The sequence below is a fragment of the Carassius carassius genome, chromosome 31 (genome assembly GCF_963082965.1).
Source record: "Carassius carassius chromosome 31, fCarCar2.1, whole genome shotgun sequence".
In the NCBI taxonomy this organism is placed as follows: domain Eukaryota; kingdom Metazoa; phylum Chordata; class Actinopteri; order Cypriniformes; family Cyprinidae; genus Carassius; species Carassius carassius.
In genome coordinates, this window is record NC_081785.1 from 7,377,738 (window position 1) to 7,399,240 (window position 21,503).

The 21,503-nt window shown below is 37.1% G+C and overlaps 1 protein-coding gene across 1 annotated transcript; it reads left to right on the forward strand.

Moving 5' to 3' along the window:
• Positions 1-246: 246 nt before the first annotated feature.
• On the forward strand, positions 247-20,499 carry LOC132111869 (protein phosphatase 1 regulatory subunit 37-like). The gene is made up of 9 exons (XM_059519506.1): positions 247-386; positions 757-833; positions 4,744-4,960; positions 6,932-7,032; positions 7,846-7,965; positions 8,824-8,971; positions 16,936-17,324; positions 20,066-20,207; positions 20,297-20,499. Exons 1-9 carry the CDS (start codon positions 257-259, stop codon positions 20,497-20,499), a joined length of 1,527 nt encoding a protein of 508 aa, XP_059375489.1. The 5' UTR covers positions 247-256.
• Positions 20,500-21,503: the final 1,004 nt, after the last annotated feature.

The window sequence follows — 21,503 nt, forward strand, 5'->3', positions numbered from 1 at the left end:
AGTTTGTTTCCTTTTGCCTAGTGACTATTAGGCTACAGAATAACAACACAAGAATTCACAGAAGCAGATTTTTGGAGGACATTTCATGGTTTGTTTTCTGTAGCAACGAAGGGTAGATAATGTGTCCAGAGATGTTATCATATATGAATAATTTTATAGTTCAGAGGACTGACGTCTGAGCTAATGGGATGTCTGCCATAGAAGTACATCACAATTTGGTTAATCAACTTTGCGGGACATCGCTCATAGCAGAAGAATGACAGGGCACTCAGAGGAAGAGGCAACATCTCAGTCTCTGAAGGAGAGCATAGAAAAACGTGTATCATTTCCCCCAGATGAGCAGATGGTATCTGACTTTGTGGAGAGAAGGGCTGAACTTCAAGAGGGTGAGATGGAGTTGATGTTGCTGACAGCCTCTTCAGTTTAGCTGTGCTCGTTTTTATTCATGTAACATCATTTGTAACAACAGCAAAAGCAACATTGATTGTTATGTGTCAGCTTGGTTCGATAGGATTTTTAAATGTTTTTGAAAGAAATCCCATATGCTCACATATATGGGCATAGTTTTCACATATGTGTAGAAACATTATATGCTTTTTCAGGTTTTTGATTAATAGAAAGTTCAAAAGAACAGCATAATTTAATATATATATATAGTTAATAATATAATATAATAGAAATGGAATATTCTGGATGTGGCTCTTATATGTGGGTTTTAAATTTGTTCTGTTTTAGCTGACAGTCTCACTCTGACAGATATAATTCTGGCCTACAAGCAGAGCTGCGAAAAGCACCATGTGAAACCAAACCCAAAGGCTCTTGATCAGTTAAAGGTACAGTGGAGTAACATGCATTACTACACACAGCAGCACTTCTCACGTTTTGATTTCTTGCTAATATTAGGTTATTTGTGCAGAAGATCTGGTTTGAAATAACTATATATAATGAACATTTTTGGTTAAAATAACTTTGAAATTAAAGAAAGAAAGAGGATGAAAATAAAATAAAACATTTTGATCCCTCTTAGGGAGCAGGTTAATTAGCCAACCCCGTTTTATTGAACTAAAAAGGCAAGACAATAATAAACAGGTAAATGAAAGGAAATGAGAAGCACACAGTCAAATACACACACTCACACATGAGCATGCATGCATAATTTATACTCTGCACTTATTTATTTTACTTTGACCAGCAACGTTAAGAGCATCGTTTTCTCTTCTGCATAAATTTACGATTAGATCAAGGAGAATTATTTGTGGAAAATTAGCGACTTAGCAGAGCTTACATTAAACACACTCTCTGCATTATCTCCACTCCGCTAATGAACCCAACTGCATTTGAAAGGAATGTAGGTGGTCCCCCTGAAAGGCTGAAATATGTATGGTTAAGCAGAAGCTAAAAGGAAGGATATTTAGTTGAGGACTGTGTGTGAAATTCTAATAAGAGAATGCTAAATGAAATTTGCTGCTTAAAGAGCATATTTATCAAATTAGCCTCTCCTTTTTTTTCAACCAGGATCATCCCCAGAGAATGACTGCTGAAACTATTTAAAGCTTTTATTTTTTTTTTATGTTTTTTTAATTTATTTTATTAGTGGTTAAAACTGTTGCTTTTGGTTACATTTTCACAGAAGTCGTTAACAAACAAAATGTTGTATGAAGGACCCTGGGCCCCCTTAGTTTAACAGTAGCTAAAAGCTTGAAGTAATAGTTCACCCAAAAATAAAAATTTGTTAAGATGCAGATGCATAACAAATTTGTAGAAATTTAGCATTACATCACTTGCTCACCAATTGATCCTCGGCAGTGAATGGGTGCAGTCAGAAGGGGAGTCAAAAAAGCTGGTTAAAACATCATGATAATAGAAAGAAAATCCATCAATTAATGTTTCAAAATCAATCAATTAATCTTGTAAAAAGCCGCATGTTTGTAAGAAACAAATGGATTATTAAGAAGTTTTTAACTTCAAACCATTGCTCCCGACTAACATACAAGTCCTTAAAACATATCATTGTTTTCTCTAATGAAAAAGTCAACTTGTCTGAATCACCAGATGAATATGCACAGAACAATCACTGTTTACAAGTGAAAAATGTTTGGTGTTTGAGGACAACAGGGGATGAACTTTTCATTGAAAGAAGCAACACTGGGTATTATGGACTCGTATTTTAGCCAGAAGCAACAGTTTAAAGTTCAAATACATTAATAATGGATTTGTTTCTTCCAAACACACAGCATTTTAACTTCATAAGACGTTAACTGATGACTGGAATTGTGAGAATTACTTGTGAATTATGGTGGTTTTTATCAGTTGTTTGGACTCTCATTCTGATGGCACCCATTCACTGCAGAGCATCCACAGGTGAACAAGTGATGTAATGCTTCTCTGTTTCAAAGAAGAAACAAACACGATTTGGATGGCCTGAAGGTGAGTACATGTTCAGCATTTTTTATTTTTGGGTCAACTAATCCTTTAGAGTAGCTATTATTATTATTATTTCATTCTCATTTATTCTTTGTTTAGCGGTTGAAGCTGGCTCTGGAACTTTTTCATTCAAAGTTTTCTGTGTCCACTCCATCTCAGAACACACCAAAACTTCTTGATATGAGTTATTATCCCAGGGGCTTGTAAATGAGTAACGTTTGTTGAAGTGTCACCAACACTGAAGTGCAAATCCTGTCGGAGGTGGTGGCAATTGTAGAATCAGAAAAAAACAAAGAGAAAATACTTACAGAAGCACCCCATACAGTATGAGTGCTTGCCTCAGAAGCCGAGGAAGCATCATCAAACGATTCAGCATTTCACATCTCCCTGCAGGATAAGGCGTAGATTTTGTGAAAAGTTTGTATTTCAGACTGAACAGTCCTCCCATTAGAGCCAATGCAGTGCAGCAGAGCTCCCCAAAATCATCCTTGCTCCCAGCCTGACTCTGTGGAGCTGCTTAGCTGTAAGCGTTGAACATTCATCAGAAAGCCACAGAGTGTCTGAAGTGAAATAACTGTCCTCCCCCCAATACGGACTGGAATTTCACAATCTCTCACATCTAAACACTGTAGAGTATAAATAACTTTCCCACTTTAAATCTTTAATGTCCATAGCACCCTCTAGATTTCTTTCTTTACTGCATGAAATAGGCATGTTTATTTCCTTCGCAGCTGTCTGGAGCTGCAGTCACCATCCATGTAGCCAATCATGTTGTTTTTGAGGCTAGTTATTTATCATTTTCTATGGCAATCACTAAATTGTTCTATTAAATGTCTTCTTTTTTTCCCCGGCTCTGGTGCTGATGAAGAGGCAGGGAGACAGCGTAACAATTAAAAAATATAAAAAATTGTGTACATTTTCATTTTGGTTAATGATAAATGAAGTTATTAATTTTGTCTATGCTCTTTCTAGACACTGCAGGTTTAATTGCTAATTGTTAACTGGGAATGAATATATTTGCATATTAATTAGATCCCAATTTCCATTTTTAATTTGCTGCCTTCAAAGGGTGTGAGATAAAAGGTTGTGTTATTTTAAATAATTTATCCTTTATTGCAGAAAAGATGCTGAAAGGAAAATGTGCGGCTGATTTTAATCCCTGAGAGCTTTTACTGTATAAAATGTTTCGAAATCATTTTTTCAACTAATTAAATGAGGAAAACAGGAGGAATATATGCTCTCAAACAGTTGCTAATACAAAGCCACCCAGACTGCAGAGCTCTGGAGTGGGTCTCCAGGAGTCTTTGAGTGAAGAGTTGGAAATGCACTTGAGATGTCGTCTGTGGAAGTCAAGTTTATAAGCTGTGTCCCGTTCTGCCTGGAGGAAGCAAAGCTCTCTTTATCACTTCATTTTGTCCTCTCCCTCCTGACACATCAATGCATTTTGTACTTTGTCATTTCATTTTCCTCAATACACAGCACAGAACATTGCTTAGCAGCGAAGGGCTTCAGAAGTTTCCACATTTATTAAGATGGAAAACATCAAAGAAAGAAACAGAGGAACAAAACCATGGCTTGAAGTCATCCTTGTCGAGACTTTTTTTATCGGAATAATATTAAACCGTGAGAGTTTGTTCGCACATAGCGATGCTTAATTTGTTTTGCTCTAAACACAAAATCCCATATGACGTCCTGTTCGTGTTTACAGCAGGTTGAGTGAGGGACTTTATCAGTCCGTTGCCTGATAGATGCTAACTGCCATCTGCTAGCTACAGTCTAGTGGCTAGATTGCCAGACTGAGCTCAAATGATCTGCGCTGTGACGTACTTGAAATCAACATCCACTGTTTGGTGTCACTTTGAAATGTTGATGATTACATTTTGTCTGAGGTATATTAGTGACAAGATTCACAAAATATCAGATCAGTGCTTTCATTTTTATATGCAATAAAATGAAATCTGTAATATACATAACTGGGACCTAAATGTTATTTTTAATTAGAGATCACTGTGATGTTTAATGAAACATTTTATGTCCTTTTAAATCGTTTTAAAATGAATTTTTTACTTATGTTAAATAATATATATATATATATATATATATGTATGTATAATTTTTTTTGGCTTAATGAAACCAATGTATTTAGATGGTACTGTATGAAGCACATTTCCTAGGTTTTACAGCATACAAGCTGCCATAAACATGAGTAAATTTCATAATTAATTTGTTCATTTTATGAAATATTCAATGTTGGCCAATATTGAAACCATGAGTACAGAAATCTCTTGATTTTTAAATGTCTTTCTCTTTTTCATACAGCAAATTACTTGTGTTACTGACAGAGCCAGGTGTTTTGACCTGTCAGGTAAGTTATTTAATTCAGTATTTATTATTTTTGCTATCCCTCTTGAAAAGCCTTTTTGTTTTTTCAAAGCTAAACACCACCATAAAAATCCCTCAGTTCTATCATTTCACCTGAAACACTCATCCCGCATCCAACCAGGAATTCCAGCTTTATTCATCTTTCCATCAGCATGTCTTTGGCATCACTAGTCTGACCTGCTGTAAAAGCTCAACCGAGCGATCCTAAAACAAACAGAAAATCTTTCAAATTCATAGACACAACTCTGGGAGGAGATGCACACCAACCATGACAACATAATTGAAGGTTCAAACATGCATTTTAGCAATCAGATGTTTTGTTTATCTTTCCTTCGGTTGTAAAACTCGGGTAATTTGCCCTTTGTGCTGCGTTAAAATGTGGAATCACATATAAATTAATTTGTTGTAAGAATCTATAGGGCCATAAGAACACGTAAAGCCATAACTGGTTTCATTCACTGAGAATTGTAAACAAAATACTATGTAAAACATTATCCCAAAAACGTTTGCTTTTATATGGAACAAGACATGGGAGAAATGAGCATTCACATACAGTCTCAACCAGTAGCTCAAGTCTAAAGTGGCACTATCGTAAAGTCCCAGAATAATAGTTCTGTCCAAAACTAACACCATTGGTTAAGAGAATGTTATTAAAGGTTCTAAAGAATGTTTAACAATAATATATACTGATTGACTTGAAATTAAGCTTCCTTTAAGAAAAAAAAGGTAGTCCATTACAATATACAAAGCAATAAGCAACAAGATGAACACTTCAACAATATTATATACTAATATTAATAATGAAGTCATCTAAGGTAATCTTGCCAGATAAGTGAAATGCAAGATGAAGGTGAAATGGTTTAATGAAAAAAGGGAGCTAGGATCCTATTTAAGGTGATGATTTCATTTGAATTTGTATGATGTGATTTGTATGGAAATGTATGAAAAAGAATGTAGGGAAATAATATAAGCATGAAGGTCTATCAAAAACATCAAAATGGGCGTTAAAATGAACACATGCAAATGATATTGTATTAATTCATACAAATTAGTAATGATTTGCCAAAACTTATAATAGTTACAAACTTCCATGAAAGTGCATTGACCAGTTTCAGTAACTTAATTATAGCTTTGTCATGGACAACGGCGAATATTAGAAAATATCTTTCTGCTGAATGATTGACCAGTCATGAATCAGTATTTCAGAGAGTCCTGTTATAAGTTTGTCTATTGTTCTACGAGAGACCAAAACATATTTGTTTCGCTTCTGATTTTTATTTTTACTGTGTGTATTTTAAACAGCTTTATATGTGTCCTGTTATCCCTGAAGTGTTTTTTAAGCAACTACAACTATACTTTTTAGAGCTATCACACTTTGATAAGATCAGAACTTTGATGAGTCTGTTAAATGAAATGTACATGCCAATGCTGAGGGGCATTAGTTTGGGATTAAACTGCTGTCCCTTTGATGACTGAAACAGCGTTTATTGATTCCAGCAGAAGAGATCTTGAAGTGCGGGTCAGCATGTTCTGGCTTCGTGCGCCCTGTCACACACTGATGCCATCTAACTCCAAGTCTCAGTGTCATTATCTGCACATGGCAGAGGGGATTAGAAAATGGGATTTCTGATCCCCACTTCCTATGGTACAGTTAAGTTATTATTGTAAAAAAAAAAAAAAGAATTTACAAATGATTATGTTAATGATGAATAAACTATTATCTCCCCAACACGCTGCTCTGAGCATTCTGGCTTCTCCCCGACCAGGAAGATAAGAGTTTATGAGGGGAAGGGGGCCTTTGCAACGCGTGTCTAATATAAATGGACTGCTGTGGCCATCGAAGTATTTCTCAGGGCTTTGTTTAAAAGTCATCTGTTCCTGCATAATCAGAAGCTCTTTGATTGTCTCCTTCACTGAAGGAAGGGGATCAGACGTGATCCTATTATGTGGGTTCATGTCTAATATGCCTCACTGTGGAGTGGCAGAGAATGTGTATAGTGCAGGTCTAGGATTGGTGTTAGTTTATCCAGTGATGTATGAAAATTTGTCATGGCAAATGTGCTTGGTAGAGAGAGGGTCACCAAAAGTGTAAATATTGATTTCACTACTTTGATTGTTTTTCCAGGTGAGCGGTTAGATTATTGCTCCTGCGAATCTCTTGAAGAGATCCTGAAATCAGTGCAATTTGATTTTATCAGTCTGAAGGGGGCCGAGCTTGAGCAAAATGTAAGTACATGAAAAAAAGTTTCACACTTGGTCTCATTTTCTAATTGTACTTATTTTTGATGAGGTTTTACAAAACGCAGTACAATGGTGTTAGCAAAATTAGTATACCATCTTGATTAAAAAAAAAAAATATATATATATATATATATATATATATCCATAAAACAGGTTACTTTCTTAGAAGCCTAAGTCGTCATAGTTTGTAAACCTGTAGTGAATAGACACTATAAAAATTTTGAGTTTTCATTTGCCCCAATAGCGAGATAAGAAAGAAAAAATCTATCCACAAAACTGTTTATATGACTTTCCAAAACAGGAAAAAGAGATTGATTTATCAAGAAACAAAGTCAAATTGTCCTTCACTTCCTCGGCCTTTATAGCCTATTAGAAACACCTAAAATGATAATAAAAAATAGACACAAAGTAACTACGTCATGGTAGTCTGTGTAAAAGGCCTTTGATAACTTTTTGAATTTGGGATTGGAAATCTCTTTAAAGGATTCATTAAAAGAGCGCGCTACTAGATTCATTTGTTCATGACTACAGGAAGCCATGTTTTCTTAACATTATTTTGTGGTAGATGATCATTTTATCTCAACACATTAAATTCGGACAACATGATGTTTCTTTAGCGGTCACGTAGATTCCGTAGCGAAGATTTGCCCTACGTCAATCTACCCCATTCTTGACACCAAGAAAACAAACAAAATTCTGACCTCATGCTCATGCACGCTCCTGAAATTCGGTACAACAACATTTCTATTTTAATGTCAGGGTTCTGTTTGTCAACATTGACTTATTTTCTTTCATAAGGGAGCATCATCTTTGCTAGATATGTTTTTGTACTACGAGTCAGCTACACACCTCGACATGTCCTCGAACTCAGGAATGGGATTCTCAGGTTGGCTGTCACTGTCACACCTCCTCCGACAGGTAAGATGTTCATATTTCTACACCGCACATAATATCCTACTGGCCAGTGAGTTGTGGCAAAAATAATTCAGTTATAATATGGTGTTATTTTAACCTTTTACCATTGTAAAAAAAGATTAAATCAATTAAATTATTTAAATCAAATAATGAATGCTGCGCAAGAAACTGGATTCAGTTACAGTACTTTGTGATTCACATATTTATTCATTAACAAAACAAACTAAACAATTTAAACCATATAGATGTGATCAAGAATTTGTATCTTTAATGCCTTTTATGCCGATTCAGCTAAAAAATGTAATATTAGATTTACTTATTGTTTAATTATGACACATTGTAAGTCTTACAACTCTGTAACCGCTCATGTTTTAAATGTGTCATCAAGTGTGAACTGATACCTCACAGTGGTATTCAGATTGAATTGGAAGCAATGAATTACCATGCATCAAAGATGAAAATGTCCGCACTGCTGAATAAAGCCTCATTCACACTTTGATTTTAATGGACATCATTACATTCCTCATAAAACGCCTGACAATATGTGTTCATTTAGAAACAGCTCTAGATGAAAGACGGCATCACCTCATGGTGATGAGGACTTCAGTGGTAAAAACCAAAGGCACGCTCTGAGGCAGTATTATATGAGATCAATCAAAATCTCCCAAGAAAGGGGGAGAAGAAAAAAATCTGGACACTTTGAAGTGATGGACTAAAGGATGAAACTCTGGAATGGCCTGCAGATCTTTGGGAAGAATTGTTTTCCAGGTTTTGACTTTTCTGCTTGTCCGCAGTGAGGGCAAAACCAGACCTCTTAGTCTCTGTGTCTCTCTCTGATGGTTTGCTGTCTGGTCTCTTCAGAGTGGATGCCTGTGGAGGCTGGATGCTTGCAACATGCCTATGGTGGACTACGCTGCGCAGGCCTTGTCAAAAGCCCTTCTCACCAGCAGGCTGACAGTGCTACACCTTGAAAACACCTGCCTGAGCGGCAAACCTCTCTTCACACTTGGTATGCCCAGCACACACCATCCACTTGAAGTGCATTCGATCTAAAAATGAAAGGAAGTTTGGGTGATAGCGGCCTGAGAATATGACCTTGTGCTGTGAAATGCTAATACAGGTGCATTGTGGGAAATGGGGTCAGCTGTGTTACTTAAAGGAATAGTTCACCTCCAAAAAAAATTCTATAAATTTACTCACTCTCAGTTTCAGTACATGAGTACCGTCAGAATGAGAATCTAAACAGCTGATAAAAACATCACAATAATCCCCATGACTCCAGTCCACCAATTAACGTCTTGTGAACTGGAAGCAATCATTTTGTTTATGTAACTCTATTAGGCACGTTAAACGTTGTTGGGGAATCCTGGAGTGTGACGTAAGTAACCCCAGTATTACCACTCAGCGTCACACAAGCAATGATATGAAGCAAACGACATCAATATCTTAAATGTAATGTAAGTTCTGTATATAAGTTTCGCGGAAAACAGCTTTAAAATCTTCTTTGGTAGAGAAAGCTGCTTGGCTTCACGGGGGAAACAAGCAACAGCGAGTCTTTTCGCATATACATACCAGCCATGATATGTGGAGCCCCGCACATAACATGCAAGAAAAAAAATATATATAAGTTGTGCTTACGATTTACTAGTTTGTTCCCTTGATGTACTAAAATGTGCACACGATTACTATTTTCTTCCCTCAATTTCCTTAATCATGCGCACAATTTGTGCATGTGCAGGGCAGGGCTCCGTACTGAAAATATTAAGTTCTACTGACCTTGCTTGCTCAATTTTTGCAAATCAGTTTTTATGCATGGATGACTTGCTCTACCTGTTGCTTTGGTCTCCATCAACAAAAATGTGTGAGAACCACTGGAAGAAACAGTTTGAAGTTACACAGCTGTTCACTTCAAACAAAGTTAATTTTATGGACTGGGATCATGTGGATTTCTTGTGAATTATTCTGATATTTTTAGCTGTTTGGACTTTAATTGCAGAGAATTGGTGAGCAGGTGATGTAATGATACATTTCTCCAAATCTGCTCTGATGAAGAAACAAGCTCATATGCATCTTGAATGGTCTGAGGGTGAGTATATTTTCAGCAAAATGTCATTTTGGGGGGAACTTTTGCTCCGCATTAATGTGGCTAAATAATGAAAAACACAGCAAAGTGCATCTGTTCTAATATAGACTCATAATTAGGATGGCCAAATGTTTTATTTTATTTTTATTTATTTTTTTATTGTGACATTTGGTTTGGTGTTGGTCTAGCAAGTGCTGTGCAAAATTTCCCACTGCATAAGTACACTTACTCCAGGTGGAGTTTTGACTCTTTTAATGATAACAGGACAGCACAACACACCATCTTCAAAAATCACACCTTATGTTCAGAAAGATTTTTTTAACAATGCAGAAAGTGCTAATATCAACCTACAAGTTGCTTCACTTGCTCTCATATGAATACTGCAATATGCCAGTTCTAAAGTATAGATAGCAGGTGTTTGAAATGAGTGTTCTCCATGAGTGGCCCTGGCCAGCAGGAACAGATGAAGCAGGACAAGGGGAGGAGTGGCAGATTTTGGCCCAGTGACCCTAACAGCTAGACTGGGCTTGGATTAGATGTCGTAATCTTCTTCCTGTCACTTTACACATTGCTGCACTGATCCATTCATAACACTTTGGCCAGCTCACTGTGAGATGGAGTCTTACCCACAGCAACTTTTACAGAGATGTGCAGTCCCTTCGAAACCTATGCAAAACACTGTCATTAAGACATGTATTATTAAAACATATAAAACCTATGGAATCTTGTATCTGGCTAAGTGATCCCACAATATAATGGCAGTAGTTATTCATATGACAATGTGTAGTTAAAGATAATGCAATATTAAAATACATTAAAACATGTCTACTTGTATATGCCATTAATAGTTTTATCATTTTTTATTGTTTTTAAAGTGTAGTACACCTGCAAAGCGTTAGCACTCGTTAGCTTGTCATTAGCGTTTTCATTCGAACCTATCACTGTTTTCTTTTCTCCTCTCCTCTCCTCTCTCTCGCTCCAGTTTTTCACAAGTTCATCAAACAACCGCAGTAAGAATATTTCATCAAGCACGGTGAGTAATGGCTTCTCCTGCTATTGTTATTTGCACCTCTTGCCACATGTACAGTTTATCTATTTATGTCGCAAATGAGGGATTCACATGTGATAAATGCAGGGAAATAGTTAGGCTGACAGAGAAGATTTCAGAATTAGAGACACGCATCCAAACTTTAATTGAGGACAGTAAGAATGTTAGGGCTCTAGATACGGCTTTGGATGCGTCTAGCTCAGGGATTCCTGTACATTGTTCGGTTCCAGCAACAGAGCCCCTGCAGCAGGGCAACTGGTTGACAGTGAGGCAGTGTAGTCGTGGGTCAAAACACCGCTCTTCTGTTCCGATCAAAACATTAAACAGGTTCTCCCCACTCAGTGATACACCCACTGAGAAACCTGATGAAAGTGCTCTAGTTATTGGTGATTCTATTGTACGGAACGTGAATATGGAGACACCAGCCACCATAGTCAAATGTTTACCGGGAGCCAGAGCGCCTGACATCTTGGCAAATTTAAAAGTGCTGGCTAATGCTAAACGTAAATACAGTAAGATTGTTATTCATGCCGGCGCTAATGAGGTTCGACTTCGCCAGTCGGAGATCACTAAAAATAACATTAAAGAGGTGTGTAAACTTGCAAGCACGATGTCAGACACTGTAATATGATCTGGTCCCCTTCCTGCCTACCGTGGTGACGAGATGCATAGCAGATTGCTGTGGTGCCCACAGAATAACATAGGTTTCATAGACAATTGGACGAGCTTTTGGGGCAGACCTGACCTGTTGAAAAGAGATGGTCTTCATCCCTCCTGGGGTGGCGCCACTCTTCTCTCTAGAAATATGGCAAATAGTCTTAGTGTTTATACTTGACTAACTGGGGCCCAGGTCAGGAAGCAGACAGACTGGCTAAACCGACCGTCTGCTAGCTGCCTCATGTCACAGAGGACAGCTAATTCTCAGCACATAGAGACTCTTTCACCTAGATATCACACTATAGAGACTGTGTCTGTTCCCCGAACTAGAAAATACAAAAAACGTCCAAACCAAGTTAAGATTAACAATTTAATTGAGGTTCAACAAATAAAAAACAGATGCAATATGGATAAACAAATGATAAAGCTTGGCTTATTGAATATCAGATCCCTTTCTACGAAAACACTTTTTGTAAATAATATGATCACTGATCATAATATAGATGTGCTCTGTTTGACAGAAACCTGGCTAAAACCTGATGATTACATTATTTTAAATAAGTCCACCCCCCAAGATTACTGTTATAAACATGAGCCGCGTATAAAAGTCAAAGGGGGAGGTGTTGCTTCAATATATAACAACGTTTTCAGGATTTCTCAGAGGGCAGGCTTCAAGTATAACTCGTTTGAAGTAATGGTGCTTCATATAACATTATCCAGAGAAACAAATGTTAATGATAAATCCCCTGTTATGTTTGTACTGGCTACTGTATACAGGCCACCAGGGCACCATACAGACATTATTAAAGAGTTTGGTGATTTTACATCCGAGTTAGTCCTGGCTGCAGATAAAGTTTTAATAGTTGGTGATTTTAATATCCATGTTGATAATGAAAAAGATGCATTGGGATCAGCATTTATAGACATTCTGAACTCTATTGGGGTTAGACACGTTTCAGGACCTACACATTGTCGAAATCATACTCAAAATGTAATACTTTCACATGGAATTGATGTTGATAGTGTTGAAATTATGCAGCCACGTGATGATATCTCATATCATTATTTAGTTTTGTGCAAACTTCATATAGCCAAAATTGTAAATTCTACTTCTTGTTACAAGTATGGAAGAACCATCACTTCTACCACAAAAGACTGCTTTTTAAGTTATCTTCCTGATGTATCCAAATTCCTTAGCATGTCCAAAACCTCAGAACAACTTGATGATGTAACAGAAACTATGGACTCTCTCTTTTCTAGCCCTTTAAATACAGTTGATCCTTTACGCTTAAGGAAGGTTAAGGAAAACAGTTTGACACCATGGTATAATGAGCATACTCGCACCCTAAAGAGAGCAGCCCGAAAAATGGAGCGCAGCTGGAGGAAAACATTGCTTGGTAGGAAAGTATCCTATCCTACAGAAAAGCATTAAAAACTGCTAGATCCGGATTACTTTTCTTCTCTTTTAGAAGAAAACAAACATAACCCCAGGTATTTATTCAATACATCGGCTAAATTAACGAAAAATAAAGCCTCAACAAGTGTTGACATTTCCCAACACCACAGCAGTAATGACTTTATGAACTACTTTACTTCTAAAATCAATACTATTAGAGATAAAATTGCAACCATTCAGCCGTCAGCTACAGTATCGCATCAGACAGTGCACTATAGACCCCCTGAGGAACAGTTCCACTCATTCTCTACTATAGGAGAGGAAGAATTGTATAAACTTGTTAAATCATCTAAACCAACATCATGTATGTTAGACCCTATACCATCTAAGCTCCTAAAAGAGGTGCTTCCAGAAGTCATAGATCCTCTTCTGACTATTATTAATTCCTCATTGTCATTAGGATATGTCCCCAAAACCTTCAAACTGGCTGTTATTAAGCCTCTCATCAAAAAAAACACAACTTGACCCCAAAGAACTAGTTAATTATAGACCAATCTCGAATCTCCCTTTTCTGTCCAAGATACTAGAAAAGGTGGTATCCTCACAATTATATTCCTTCTTAGAGAGAAATGGTATATGTGAGGATTTCCAGTCAGGATTTAGACCGTATCATAGTACTGAGACTGCTCTCCTTAGAGTTACAAATGATCTGCTCTTATCATCTGATCGCGGGTGTATCTCTATTAGTTTTATTGGATCTTAGTGCTGCGTTTGACACAATTGACCACAACATTCTTATGCATAGACTTGAACACTTTGTTGGCATTAATGGAAGTGCATTAGCATGGTTTAAATCGTACTTATATGACCGCCATCAGTTCGTAGCAGTGAATGAAGATTATATATGAAGTATCATATCCATCACAAGTGCAGTATGGAGTACCTCAAGGCTCAGTACTAGGACCGCTACTTTTCACGCTTTATATGTTACCCTTGGGAGATATCATCAGGATACATGGTGTTAGCTTTCACTGTTATGCTGATGATACTCAGCTCTATATTTCTTTGCGGCCCGGTGAAACACACCAATTTGAAAAACTAATGGAATGCATAGTCGATGTAAAAAACTGGATGACGAGTAATTTCTTACTGCTAAATTCTGAAAAAACAGAGGTGTTAATTATATGACCTAAAAACTCTGCTTGTAATAACCTAGACTTGATGGTTGCTCTGTCAATTCTTCGTCATCAGTTAGGAACCTAGGTGTGCTATTTGATCGCAATCTTTCCTTAGAAAGCCACGTTTCTAGCATTTGTAAAACTGCATTTTTCCATCTCAAAAATATTTCTAAATTACGGCCTATGCTCTCAATGTCAAATGCAGAAATGTTAATACATGCATTTATGACCTCAAGGTTAGATTATTGTAATGCTTTATTGGGTGGTTGTTCTGCACGCTTAGTAAACAAACTACATCTAGTCCAAAATGAAGGAGCAAGAGTTCTTACTTGGCGCCTAAACTCTGGAATAACCTACCTAACATTGTTCGGGAGGCAGACCCATCTCTTTAACCTGGCTTACACATAACATACTAATATGCTTTTAATATCCAAATCCGTTAAAGGATTTTTAGGCTGCATTAATTAGGTAAACCGGAACCGGGAACACTTCCCATAACACCCCTAGTACTTGCTACATCATTAGAAGAAAATGGCATCTATGGTAATATTTGTCTGTTTCTCTCTTATTCCGAGGTCACCGTAGCCACCAGATCCAGTCTGTATCCAGATCAGAGGGTCACTGCAGTCACCTGGATCCAGTACATATCCAGACCAGATGGTGGATCAGCACCTAGAAAGGACCTCTACTGCCCTGAAAGACAGCGGAGACCAGGACAACTAGAGCCCCAGATACAGATCCCCTGTAAAGACCTTGTCTCAGAGGACCACCAGGACAAGACCACAGGAAACAGATGATTCTTCTGCACAATCTGACTTTGCTGCAGCCTGGAATTGAACTACTGGTTTCGTCTGGTCAGAGGAGAACTGGCCCCCCAACTGAGCCTGGTTTCTTCCAAGGTTTTTTTCTCCATTCTGTCACCGATGGAGTTTCGGTTCCTTGCCGCTGTCGCCTCTGGCTTGCTTAGTTGGGGTCACTTCATCTACAGCGATATCGTTGACTTGATTGCAAATAAATGCACAGACACTATTTAACTGAACAGAGATGACATCACTGAATTCAATGATGAACTGCCTTTAACTATCATTTTGCTTTATTGACACACTGTTTTCCTAATGAATGTTGTTCAGTTGCTTTGACGCAATGTATTTTTTTAAAAGCGCTATATAAATAAAGGTGACTTGACTTGACTTAAAGGGGTGGTTAATTGCGATTTCACTTTTTTAAATTTAGTGTGTAAATTCCTTCCATTTACATGTGTAAATATGATATTTGACCATTAAGTGCCGTGCTTACACAGGTTCTGCACGATCCTCTTTACTAATATTCTCTGCATCTCAATCAGGCTCAAACTGATAAACAATATTGACATTGTTTACAAAACAACTTGAGCACATGCCGCTGAAGCGAGGGGCGGGACATTTAGACACGCACTAGAGGCGGTTTAGTCAATCACAACACACTGGACTAGCTAACCAATCAGAGCCCATCGTGTATTTCTGAGGGAGGGGCTTCATAAAAGCAGGAAATAATCAGCACATCTGTAGGAGAAGGGACAGAGCGGTGTGGAATAAAAGGTAAATTATGTGAAAAATAAATACTATAAAGCCTAGAAAAAAAGTCATCCACCCCTTTCAGTAAGTGAAACAGAAGAGACAAATTCATAAACTATTTGTTCTGCATTTTAATCCAATTTTGTGTAAACATGTCTCAAATTGAATTTGAAAAAAAAATATTTTGACAATTTTTACATTTTGCCTTACATAACTTTCTGTTCATTCATCACACTGGTCAAGTGTATTGCATTCTGGGATACAGTATTATATGCACTAAGGATATCATGCTTTTCTTTTTTGGTAATCAGGGTATTTGTGCATAGAAACAGTTTGTTGCCACTGCTGAGACATCATGCATATGTCTGAATGGAAAAGTAGCCCTGAAAATGACTGGGTAAAAGAAAGAGAGAGAAACAGATGTTGTAGACTTAGGCCATTAACAGAACCCCAAAATAAGACAGAGAAGTGTAGCGGCACATACATACAGCATATCTTTATGGCTCTGTCTCTTTAAGCAGCATGTGGATCCATTGGATATTTTGGGGCCACTTGGCTGGCCCCCCCTCATTCTTACCAGCGGGACGCCCAGCTTCTGATCATTGCTATCGATCGGTGGGGCCCTGATTGCGGGTACTCGCTGACTCGCACTCTGGAGTCCCTCCGATCGATTCAACGATCCCCTTATTTGGTTCCTACTGTGTATGATGACGATGTTGGCATTCCGCATGCAACCAAAAGGGTCTGATCAAATCTGCCGCATTGATTTGGACAGACAGCTCTGTGAGGCCACAAACAAAAAGCCCATGAAAGCTTCTCTGGCCCTAAAAAGGACATGTAATGATGTTGATGATTAAAATGATGACTGTGATAATCACAGCGATGTAAATAAAAGTGAGCCTTTGGGTCATTTGGAAGAACCACTGTGGGCATTCACAGAAATCTGTTCTTTTTTGTTGTTGTTGTTGTTGCACTGTAGAAGAGTTCTTCGGCACACATATGTCGGACAAGGACAAAGCACCATGCTTATTGAAGATTTTTCTTAATTTTTGCCATAGTTGGTGCTCTGAAAAAGAACGTCGCTTTGCAGGAGCTTTACCTCTCTGAAAACAACCTCAACGGCTACCAGGACTCCATGCAACTTGGCGACCTCCTCAAATACAAAAGCACTCTTAAAACCTTGGACCTAAGCAACAATACCATGTCTGACTCAGGTATGCCTGTTTTGTTTGAGGACACATTGTGTGCTTCCAATATCATGGTTGAAAAGGTGTTTGTGGTTAAATGCACAATTTGTTTCAGCTCTTGTGTAGTCATCTCTCTCGGTTCCACAGGTTTGGAAGAGATTTGTGATGCTTTGAGCTCTCAGAAGACTGGTTTGAGAACGCTGATACTCAGTAACAATCACATCACTCATCTTGGCATGAGCCATCTACAAAATGTTCTGGTGAGATTTTCTCTCGGGCAAGATAATAGAGATACGTGTCATTTTAATCATTACAACAGCACTTCAAGACTTACGTAGTGTGAATGAAAAAGAAGATGAAGTTAAAATTTAACATCTTTTGGAAGATTGTGCATCAGTAATTTGCTGAAACATTTTCACAACTGTTTTTCACAGTGTGTTTTATTTAAAGAAAAAGGTTCCCCCAAAATGAAAGTTCTGTCATCATATACACACTCAGATGTTGTTCCAAACTTGTGTTACTTTTCTTTCTTCTGTGAAACAGAAAAGGAGAAATTTGGAAGGAATTCAAAATTTGTTCTGATTTACTGTATGCAACAAAAAAAAAGAAGCAAAAGCACCATATTAGCACCATAAAATGTATTTGTATGAATTGTGTGCTATATTACAGTTCTACTGAAGCCATTGAATAGCTATCTGTGACTTGTCACAAATGGATGTCAGGATTTTCACTGAAGAGCAGTTCAATTTCACTCTGTTTCTTACAATAATCTATTGCATGGCTTCAGAAAACTCGACAGCCCCAGTCCTGATTTACTTACATTATTTGGAAAGGAGTGGGATGTTCACCTGAAAATTCACCTTTTGTTTTCCAGAGAAATTTCATTTTTGAGTGGGCCTGTTCCTGTATAAAGTACAGTAGTAAAAACAATGATTTTCACTCAGTATGTTACTTTTTCAGTTATTTATTCATTCCTCTGAGTGTGGCTTTGATCAAAGATGAACAGTGACACTGCATGTGGCCTCTGCTTGGCTTTGGAGAGGAAGTACCCAAACTGTCAACACGACAGCTACTGGATATCTCTCTCTCTCTCTCTTTTTTTTTTTTTTTTTTTGTGTTCTACGGCAGAGTTTGACACACACAGAGAAAAGAGAAGAGAACAAAAGGAAATGGCTTGTCTCATCCTCACTGGAAAGCTCATCTCTAATCCTTAATAATATCTATTCCTCTTCAGCAGCTCTGATTGTCAGAATAAACTGTACCTTTCTGTCATCTGAATGGCGATTCAAATCAAAAGCTACAAATTAAAGGCCTGTTTTCTTTTCTCTCGGCCTTTGGCATGTTCACAGAGAATTCATTCAGGCCAAAAATAAAGCCTGCTCATTCCATTTTGCCTGTACCAAATGGGAACAGTTTGATTAAATAATAGATATGTGTTTAGAGGGCTTTTTCATGTGGTCTGTCATTAAGAAGGATAAGTAGACATCCATGCGACCATAATGAATATAATTAGTCCAATGGCTGGTCGTGTCGAATATGACACAGGAAGGGTTGTTATTAACCTTTCCTTTTTTTTCTCTTTTTTTTTGGGCATTTCTTTAAAGGCAGAAGAAGAGAGAGAGTGGATAACTGTTTTTTTGGGGGGGGGGCAGACATGTTCTCTGATGTCAGCAGAACATAATTAAATCACAATGTTATCCACATTTTTTCAGCAGATCCTTGTCTGACCAATTGGAAATCAGAAGACTGAAGTTTTCAACCATAGGCTGTTAGAATAACACTTCAGTTTACTTTAAATGTATATAATGTTAACAATACTCGCAATGTTTGTAGTAAAATTAATCCACATTTTAATTTATATATTTATTTATTAATTAATATATAGATTGATCATTTATTTAAATAGTTTGCATTTTTTCTTAATCCTGTTTTTTTCAGCACCACTTACAAACAAACATTTATTATAATTTAATAATAATAATAATAATAATAGCAGTAATAATAACAATTATTATTATTATCATCTTTTATCCTTTAATTTTTTTTTTTATAAAAATACGTCATATTATTCAAAATTATATTGTTATCATTTAGTCATCCATACTCATACTCTGTCATTCCAAACCTGAGTTTCTTCTGCAGAACACAAATGAAGATATTTTAAAGAATATTGGTAATCAAACAGACATCCAGCGTGTGTGAAAAAAATAAAACCTTTTCTTTTCAGATTTCTCAATCTTTTCTGATCTATGCATGTTCTTCTCACCATCTTTTCTGTTCTACGGGAGAAAGAAAATGATACAGATATGGAGCAACATGAAGGTGGAACAATATGAATATGAATTTTCTGAGTGTACTAAGTTCATATTAGTATATTTACAGGTAAAAATATTCCTGATAACAAAAATATATGAAAAAAAAATCTGTTGAATTCTCAAGCGTTTTACATTTGAAATGGCATTTCAGTGACACGTTTTTCTAGTTTGTTTCTTTCTTTGAATCTTTGACTGGGATTGTTGGTTGTGTCTGTATACATATACCGTATATGTGCGTGTGCATATATATATATGTGTGGGTGTTTACATGCTTGAGTGTTGTAACAGTGACGCAAATGAACTGTGAGTTGATCCCTGAGCTTGTTTTTTAAGCTGTCTGTGGTTTTTCATTTAAAGCAGGAGACTAAGTGAGTATAATGAGTGTAGCGAGCTGGCATGGTGTACGTTCTGTTATGCAATATGACTTTTCCCTCGTGTGCTCTGCTATCTTCTGCTTTATTCGGCTTCTAATCGTGCTTCATAAATGGTGCACCTAATATGCTCTTGAGAGCCAACCTATTGCCACGCCGTGGCGTGACACTTAAAGCTCTCAAAGTTCCACAAATTCACGATCCATAATTAGAATTAAATGTACAGAAAAAAAAAACTCTTTTGAATTCTAAAAAGTAATTTAAATTCCACATCAGTGGACGTTTTCTTAAACATCCTGTTTTTCTTTTTTTCAGCCCCGCTTAAAAACACTTGAAACATTGAACCTTGGCAAAAACAACCTCGAGAACAGAGGTATTCACACGTTAAAGGAGTCCCTCATGATCAATCGCTCTTTATTGCAACTTGGCCTAGCCTCTACAGGAATAACATGCGAGGGTAGGGTTCGTAATATTGCTTTTCTAGCTTATGGGATGCGTTTTTGTTTTACCTTCTCACTAAGATTGTGTTTTCTTCCACCATGCCAGGTGCTGTGACTTTGGCTGAGATCCTTGCAGAGAATCCACAGATCCAGCGTTTGGATGTACGGCAGAACCAGGTGCTTGCTGGGGGCCTCATGGCTCTGTCATTGGCCCTGAAGATCAACCGTTCACTCATTAGACTGGATCTGGACCAACATTTGAAAGAGGAAAAGGTCAGTTGTCAGCTGTTCCTCATCCTGATTATCTAAGTGTTTAGAACAGTAATTCTGCATGCAGATGGTCCTTGGGTCTGCCTAGAAATATCAGGATTTTTTTAACTAGTTTTCAGGCCTGGAATATCACGGAAATAAATTAAATCTAAAAAAGCCATGGAAATTTCTGTTGTGTATATGCATTTTTCTGTCTGTTGAGAATTTTATTGGAGACGTTTTTGCAAACATTGTGAAAAGTATTATTGTTTGGGGTGTAAAGGAATAGTTTTACCAAATTATTTTGTATTTTTTTATGTTTATTGATAAAAAAATTGAATTTACTCTCTTTACACACAAAATTTGGGGGCTTCGCCCTGTCAGCCCATGTCTGTTGATGCAAATTGTGGATTTTGCTATCACAATTAATATTGTAAAGTTGCTTATGTAAAAAAATTTTTTTTGCTATAGCATGAGTTGTTGCTGATCTCTTAGAGCTGCTGCTTCACACATCGCTGCAAAAGACCTTAAAAAAAAAACAAAAAAAAAACAAGATAACATAACATAAGAACATGCCAGACCAGAGAAAGTTCACTTGCCATCTGTTTGTCAGGATTTTATCTCCGCTATCTTATTTGCATATTAAAGCATTAATTAAAATCTTGAAAGGACAGGATGCTCTCTTTAAAACAGATTCTAAAGCTAGAAACAGATTATTTTATTTTTTTATATCAGTCATTTGTTTGGATTCTGATGTTTTTTCCCTGTCAAACAGTTGCACCTTTAAATATATTTTCATCGATAAACGGCCTAAAAACACGCCATCTGTCTTAAATGTGCATAAATGTGTCATATTTAAGCTCAGCTGAAACAGAGGACGATGTTATTAACATTTCCACCATGATAGATTACAGCAGGGTGGTATTTAACCGATGGAGAATGAGACATTTCACTGTGGCAGTACAAGAAGACACACTGCTGGGATTTGTCTGGGCCAAGCACAACGTGGCAGAGCGACTGACGATTGTATTAAAAAGCAAATCTTTCCATCAGAAATCAGCGGG